Here is an 8,823-nt window from a genome sequence, read left to right on the forward strand (position 1 = left end):
GAGCATTCTGATTCTTTTCTACGTGTAATAAAACTTTGACTAAGTAGAAAAAGCCCTATCTATTGGAAAACAAATGACAGGGAGACCAGCTCTAACCTTGCTGTAGCAACGTGCATTGTACAGAATTGTTGGATATATTAAATCATCAACACAAATCTTTAATTTGAATAGTATTGGAAAAATGCTCAAGGTCATGACCACATATCTGAAGAATGCAAAGTCGATAATCTCAAGTAATTAATTACACTAAGTTATTTGAGATGTTGAGTCTTAGAAGAACATTTAAAGTCGATTAATAGTCTGCAGAATATTATGGTTCCTAAGGCACAGTGGAAATTTATCACCAAAAAAGGTAATTAATTTGGCAGGTGGAATGTCAGACAAGAAAGATATTCCAGAAATGTGCACAGTCCATCACTATGATGCCATGAGAAACATTTCAAAAGTTTCTTCAGAAGTGAAGTTTGACAGAGTTCATGATAAAACAGATTAGACAAGGTCTATGAAATGAACAAACTGAATGGCTTTTCCTAGTTGCACACTTCACCATTCTTATACACATTTTAATCTAAGTTGAAACCAACACAGCAATACACTTCCATTAACTCTTTCCTCTTCAAAACGTTTCCTAATGATTGTAATGAATCAATTCGTTTTTCCTTGATGAATTCTCAGATACCAAAGGTATCTATTAAGCATGGCATCGCAATATGTGATTATCCCATGCCCAACTGAAATGATTCAGGCAACATGCAAACTTTATGCTGTCCACTCATTTCCATGTTTATGATGTATAACTCAGCACTAAATACGTTACTAAGTGGTTGTCCCTATAGAAAGACATGGTGATGGCAGTGTGAACAGACAGTCAAGGGGTTTAACCCTATCGCAAGGGTTTAGTCCTGGGAATCTAATTACAGGACTGGAGGAAGTTCAATGTGTCATTCAAATGTTCAAATTCAGTGAATGTATCTTTAAATGCCATACTAACAACTGTACCACTGACCTCTCACACTCCTCAAAACACCACACCCCAATGATTCACCCATCAATAATCTTAAGCAATTAAGATGCTGTCTGACCTTTAGAGTTACACTTCTACATTCACACACTTAGTGCAACACCCACATCTTACAGCTTCCACTAGCTATTTAGCTATGACAGGATGTTTGAAATAATGTTTTTATTGATTTCTACAAACTAAAATGAAAGCCAGAAGAATCGCTTAACTACAGCTATCCAGCAAGTATACCATGTACAAATGCATTTCTCCAAACATCCCTCTTTACATGCACCATCATTTGCAGTTACACATATGCATGCTCAGCAACAAAAAAACTGGATAAAACTGATATTTCAACTCTATCCCACTTTTTCCACATGCATTTCATCCACTACCTCTACAGTAATTGTCCAAAGGTCTTGTAATGATGTACATGTGAGTTGTTGTCAGTTTAGGAGGTCTGTGCTCATTACTCAGATGATGCTCCTTCCCAGGGAAATGTCACTCCACAGCGAGTCCTTCATCAGAGCAAGACAGTGTCTTTCAGATTCAATGTCTCTGTTATGTTGGTGACTTCCAGAACATGATGAATTCTTCTTGCTAGATTTGTTTTATTTGAGTTACTTATTGTTTACCCCAATTTCACTGCATATTCTGAGAGGTAAATTTACATAGATATTCATATGCTGATGACAAATTAGGTAAGAACTTTCCTCGATGGTTCAAGAATCCAACACATTATTGCTTTCCTTTCCTATATGTTGGTCACTACATCTCTGCTACAGCTCTTATCTTGCTAGGATCCAAGTTAAATCATTTCACTGTCAGCAAGTTAATTCTATAATTGACTTCGGACATCTTCAATTTCTTTTCTAGTTCCATTCTTGTTTCTTATCATAGCTTTTCTCCCGCTTTTCTGTCATCTCTGCTTCTTTTGCTTTTGTTTGTTTATCTTCAGTGTCCAAATGCTAAAAGAATGAATCCTTTGTCTTTTTATCTTTCTTTCGATTGTTTAGAATATCCTGGGGCACTGGGGATGCCATTTCCTCTATTTAGCCTTTAAGACTGTACTTGAGGGCGGGCTACAATTCTGCTCAGCTGAGGCTGAGTTGGGCTCACACTTCCATCTACTTTAAGATGATGTTCATCTGGAAGACAAAGAACACCTGTCATCCTCTTGGATCTGATCAGCAGTCAATTGGCTCAGTGGCGTGTGAAACATTGCAAATTCCTTCTGGTATGTCTAGGGACACTGGTCCAAACTTTGGACTCACTTCAATTGAGATTAATGGATTTTGATTAGCAACTGCTCTCTGGAGCCCCCAATCTCCACCCTTCCCATTCCCTTGGGTTCTCAGTTTCATTTGTCCTGCTGGGATGAGTATTGTTCCATCATATTGGCGAGCTAACAGGAAACAGAGAGGAGGCAGAAATGAGTCATTTTCTGTTTGACAGCATCTAATGAGTAATGGGTCACAGGGATCCATGCCAGGGCCTCATCTTGTTGCAAGTTATGTAAATGACAGGGGTGAAATGATCAAATATGTGGTTTTAAATTCACTGATGACATAAAGATAAATAGGAAAGTAGGTTGTGAAGAAGACATAAGGAGGCTACAAAGCTATACAAACATAAACTAAGTGAGTGAGCAAGGATCTGGCAAATGGAGCATAAAGTGAGAAATTGAAACAGACCATTTTGGCAACAAAGAATTTTTTTAAAAAATATATAATTTGTGTCAGATTGCATTACAGTGAAATACAGAGGGATCTTTGTGTCCTAAAGAGGTTAGTATGCAGTTTTAGGCAAGTAATTAGAAAAGCTAATGGAATGTTATCTTTTATTGCAAGGGGAATTGGATATTCTAAGATGGCGGCAGAGTAGCATGCTTCAGCCAGCTCCGTCTGTTTCTTTCCTTGTTTTCTCTCCTTGTTTTTTTTCTCTCTTGGTGTTTTCTTTTTTCTTTTCTTCACTCCTGGCCTCAGTGCAGCCCCAGCAAGGTGTCCTCTCTGCCTGGCCCCTCCTGTGGCGGTCTCTTGGCGGCACCTCACAGTCTCACAGCCTGACGTGGCAGCGTCTCGGCAAACGAGTGGGCCCTGGCCGGACATGTTCTGGAGGCAGCAGGAGATCAGGGAGATGGCAGCTTTAGCAGCGGCAATGGCATCACAGCCCAACATGGGAAGATTAAGCAGTGAGGTAAGTCACCCAGAATTTGTAGCGGTGGCATCAAGAACAGGCAGCTGAGATCTCCCAGACAGCAAGCTAAGCAGAGGACTCATCACAGACTGTTGAACTTTTAACTTTATTCCTTTATTTTTCTAGTTTACATTAAGAAGGACATTAATGTTAACCATTACCTTATTTCTTTATTTTTCTGCTTATTATACAAAGGCAATGCTTAGCTTTTTAAACATTGTTTCTTTAACTACTTTGTACTTAGGTACCTTTGACTCTAAGATACCTCTGTGTGTGGCGACATTATACACTTTTCACCATATCCTGTACTTCTTTACTTGAGTGCACATGACAATAAAATCTAAATCTAAATGCAAAAGTAAGGAGATTCAACTTCTACTATACAGGGTATTGGTAAGACTATATCTGGAGTACTGTGTACATTCTGTCTTCTTTATTTAGGGGCCACCCATTTAAGACAAACGTAATGAGGATATTTTTTTCTCTCTCACAGAGGGTGTGTGAAGTCTGTTCCTTAAAATGTGGTGGAATTAGAGTCTTCATATCTTTTTCAGGCAGAAGAATATAGTTCTTGATAGCAAGGGTGTATCAGATTATCAGAGATAGCCAGGAATGCAGAGTGGTCAGATCAGCCATGATCTTATTAAATCATGGAGCAAGCATGAGAGGCTGAACTGCCTACTCCTGTTCATATGTATAGCCTTAAATTTACTTTTGTGGACTTCAATATTAGATCAGGTCTGCGAAGCACAATGATGTTACTTGAAGCTTTGGTATTTATGTAACATTTTGCATTCACTTGATGCTCTCCTTCTTGTTATGTCCCACTGGGGTAGCACAAAATCAAGCCCTGCTATTTCCAGTTTCATGACAAGGGTTAAAGTCCAGCTACAGGTAAATAATTGTGAACTGTCAGCATGTAACTTGACTAGTTAAAACTCTCACCCCTTTATAAATGATTCCGCCACACACACATATAGGTATTCATACACAGATTGGGGGGGGGGGGTTGTATGGAAGAAAGCATGGGTGAAATGGGTGCACGAAAAGGATGGAAGGCAGTCCAGTGATCCTGATGCTAATCAGATCCTACTTCTTGATCTTCCTTCTCCAGGTACTTTCACATTTTTTTGCAGGAGGCACAAGGAGACTGGTTCGCAGTTATAGTGGTCTTTGACATATCAATTAAAAGTCATGGCTTACAGCAAGTGGAAAAGGGAAATGAACTGGTTATCTTCAGGATTAACATGATTTTTTGCTGCAGAGAAAAGAGACAGCTCCTGTCTTTGCAGACGCCCAATTGCTTCACCGAAACATTCACAGCCCCAAGCTGTTCAACTACCTGGGAGCAATCACATAGTTATTAGCAGGCAAAGATCTTTATCATCGATAACTGGTCACTAGTCCACAGATTAATCAGTTCCTTATTGCCAGCAAAAGCTCCATTTGTCCACACCCCTTGACACCAGTTTGTCTGCAAACTTGACTACTGTTTAAATAGGCAACTATATTAGCAGTATTTACAATGAGAGCCTGGTAGCTTCTTTTAAAAAGTGTAGCAATCTTTCAACAAATCTTGGTTTTTAAACCGATACTTTTCCCACTTCAGTCCTCAATCAAAAACACAGAGTGATAAAAAGATACAGTCTTTATATTCTGCAGTCGCCATTCTAATGGTTGCACACCATTTATTAGCATTAGACTTGAAGATGCCAGCTTGTTGTTTGTGCAGAATGTTTCATGCGAATCACTAGTTGACAGCTCTCCAGCAGCTATTTCAATAGCTTGCCTTGCTTCTTTTTAGCAATACACTTGCATGCAAAGTTCTTGCTGTTACAGCACTTCTTTCCCATCCCAAACAGCTTCTTTTTCTTCTGAATGATATCATCTTTACATCCTGCTCCTTAACCTCAAACTTGCTGCTTATTCTTCTGCAAATACTTATTCCTTTATTCCAATGTATTGTTCTCATTCATCCTGGAGTATATCTCAGGATAATGCAAAGCCTCCACTGTTAATTGTCTGTAACTGATAGTTGACTTCACAATTTTTGCTCATAACTGTTGTGAAAGTAAATTTCTCCTCTCCCAGCACGTGTTCTCATGATGAGATTTTTTATGCCTAACAAAATGCCATCTCTGATAATGCCATCATTTACCAGTTGTCCAAAACCACAGATATCCACTGGATATCAGTACAGTAACATGCTGGTCAAAGGTCACGAGCTCTGATGTTACACATGTTGTTCATTGGTAATGTTAATATGGAGTTCAAAGCATATCTTCAAAACCTTCAAAATCTCTGCAGTGGAGTCTATATTTGGAAATAAGTTACCATTCCTTCTCCGTTGCTGGGTTCAAAATTCTAGAATTTCCTCCCGAAGGGCATTGTGGGCATATCGACCAAAGTAGTTCAAGAATGCAACTCACCACCATCATTTTAAGAACAATTGAAGACTGGCAATAAATGCCAGTCAGCCAGCAATGCCCATGTTCCACAAGTGAATTAAAGAAGTCTGGCTTTTCAGCATCTCAGTGAGATTTAGGCTGTAGTACAGCTTGTGGCATCAATAGCAGGGTTTAAAGTTTATATTGCTTCTGTTTCTTTTCAATTTGGCTGTTTCATATTTTTGTTACTGAGAGTGAAAATAATTTAATTCTGTCTCATATGTCCTTTCATTTCCATAGCAGCAGGGAGTGGAAAATTCAAAGTCATTCATTCGAAGTCACTCAGGACTTCGTAGCTGCAGACTGCAATTTTAATTTGTCCTTGTTTTTTTCTTCAACAGTAGTTGGCTCTCTTACAATGCTAAAAATTTCAACTGAAAACTTCTGACATGTTTCAAGGAATGTGTTCAATGGTCTTCACAAACTAACATAAGCAATTTACCGCAGTGATAGAGGCCACATAACTATAGTAAACCAGCAGGTGCATTATCTAATGGGCCTGTATCAATGGGCTGAATACTCTACTCCTACTCCTAAAATCTACATACAAACACATTTCCCCAAACAACAAGGACATTATCCAAATGCATTACAACTCATTCATTCTCTCTTCCTTGCAGGACTGATGGCCCCAGGGAGGAAAGACTGCTTGGCACTATACTTGGAAATTCCCTGCCAACACTGGCTCCAAGAAACAAGATGACAGCTGTCTGAGATTTCCTGACAGTCATGAAAGCTGCCACTGTTTCAAGCAGAATCTCCGTGATGTTGGGCATCTAATTTGTGCTGATGGAGTTAACTACCATCACTATCTTGGATTTGGTTATTTCCTGGTATAAATTTGAACTGAGCTTCTTTACACTATGAATCACTTTGCCCAGATGTGTTGGCATTTCCTGCATTCTGCTCATCAGCCTTGGGCTTCAATGTTTGCATTTGAGTCCTCTGTGGCAGAATTTTATGAAACATCACTATTTGGTGACCTGTGGCATTCTGCCCATCTACCCCAGCTTCTATTAATTATGTCCAATCATTCATCATATTAACATTCTCCATCTAGCTATCCTTCATGATGTACGTGGTGCCAGTCAGTGAGTTTGTGCTTGTTTGGATCAGATTGAGTGACGATATTTGTTAAAAGAAGAGTTAGTTTCTTCTTCCTGGTGTGGCAGAAGGCAGCCTATATTTTGAACACGAGAAAAATGTAAGAGAGTGATATGTATTAGCTTATCATGGCAGATGAGAAAAGAGAAAATTGGATCTAAGTTAGAACAATGAGGGCAAAGACAACAAGCATGTAGAGAACCTTGCAGAATGTCTCCTCCAGCAGTGGTGAGGTCACCACCATAGTCATGAGTTTTGCCTTTGGCTGTGACAACCAGCTTATTTTTCCACTTGACAGAATGTTCAGATGGAAACAGCCTCCTCCAGTCATGGTTTCTATCAAACATTTTCTATCACACTGTCCAACAAGCAGGAAATATGTACAAATCCCTTGTAAGGTGTATAGAGAGTGTGCCAGTATTGTTTGAATAGTTCATGTACAATCTGTCAGATATAAAGTATGAAAAAGCAAGGGTTTCAGTAGTGGCAAGAATAAGGAGAGCATAGTGTGAAGACATTAGGACAATGAGATGTAGTGGTGCGATGCAATGATTATAGGTGCTCAGAGGGAAGTGGAAAGATGCATTGTTGGTCTTCAGACTGGCAGTGAATCATGTGTGAGCAAAAAATAAGAGCACAGTATTTTAAAAAAAACCTCGACAGCTCTGGTAAAATCACTGAACTTCTTTTGGTATTTTTGTCTGCAGGGGTTTCTGTTCCAAGGAAGGAAGAGAATCTCAGTACACTTACATGTCATTTGGGCCAGGTCAGTAAGGTAGCATTGTGGAACCCAGAATTTTCTCTTTTGTACATTGTTTAGCCATTTCAAACAACTTAGGCTACTTCCCTTCTGCAGCCAAAGAACAGTGCTCATTTTAAGAAGCATTGTTTAAGAAGTGTCTGCATAATCTGCATTCCTGTAATCATCCATTCCCCAACGACGAAAGCAAACAAACAAAAATACTGTTATTATAATTAGGCCTCGCATCAACGTCCATATTCTATTGAATTTGGTGGCCATAACCTCACAGTAGTTCCAACAAATTCCGAAGTGACATATAGCTTTTATCTATACATGATATCGGTTATGAACACATTTTTTTCCCCTTTGTCAAAGATTTTTACACAGGTGACAGCACAGATCATATTGCTTTTAATGGGCCGGTACTGCAACATGTCCATAAGTGTAGTTAGGCAGTGCTTAAATAGAAGATGAAGTTCATAATACATTATGTGGTCAATGAAATTCATAACTTTTATTAAATAGCATACACCCACACTTGAACTGCATGCTAGAGGATGGTTAACCTACCCCAGGTCCAGGTGGTCCAGGTGGTCCAGGAGGTCCTGGTGGACCAGGAGGCCCAGGGTCACCTTTTCTTCCATGTGGACCCTATCACACAAACAAGATAAGAACAGTTATCGTCAAAGACAGAGAAATGAAATTCAGGTCTATAATGCCTGGGTGCACATTTTCTCTTTGCAAATTACAAGTAGCTCTGCAAATATTCCCCATCCGCAAAGAGCTCAGCACATCAGTGCAAAAGATAACGCTGAAGTACTTGCAACTATCTTCAGGCATCCTAGCCGGATCCATTTCTGCCTCCAAAAAAGGTTCCCAGTATTGTAGATGCCAGTCTTCAGCCAACTCACCTAGCGTGATATCAAGAAATGGCTGAAGGCATTGGAAATGGCAAAAGCTCTAGGCCCTAACAATATTCTGGCAATGCCACTGAGGAGTTGGGCTCCAGAACTTGCCACACCCTTAGCCAAGCTACTCCAGTTCATTTACAATGCTGGCATCAATCCAACAATTTGGAAAATTGCCTGTTATGTCCTGTACACAAAAATCAGGACAAATCCTATCTAACCAAGTACTGCCCCATCAGTCTACACTCTATCATCAGTAAAGTAAAGGAAGGTGTCATCAACAGTGCGATTAAGCAGCACTGGCTTAGCGATAACTTGCTTGCCAACACTCAGATAACAAGGTGTAGAGCTGGATGAACACAGCAGGTCAAGCAGCATCAGAGGAGCAGGAAGGCTGACGTTTCGGGCCTAGACCCTTCTGGG

At 39.7% G+C, this 8,823-nt stretch overlaps 1 protein-coding gene across 1 annotated transcript in view; it reads right to left on the reverse strand.

The window, feature by feature from the left end:
- Positions 1–8,823, reverse strand: part of LOC109933362 (collagen alpha-1(II) chain-like) — a 161,142-nt gene that overhangs the window by 99,198 nt on the left and 53,121 nt on the right. Inside the window, exon 3 of the mRNA XM_048598746.1 lies at positions 8,063–8,143. Within this exon, the coding sequence (XP_048454703.1) occupies positions 8,063–8,143 (81 nt within the window). The remainder of the gene's footprint in view (positions 1–8,062; positions 8,144–8,823) is intronic.

The sequence above is a fragment of the Rhincodon typus genome, chromosome 7, assembly GCF_021869965.1.
Source record: "Rhincodon typus isolate 14 chromosome 7, sRhiTyp1.1, whole genome shotgun sequence".
Lineage (NCBI taxonomy): Eukaryota > Metazoa > Chordata > Chondrichthyes > Orectolobiformes > Rhincodontidae > Rhincodon > Rhincodon typus.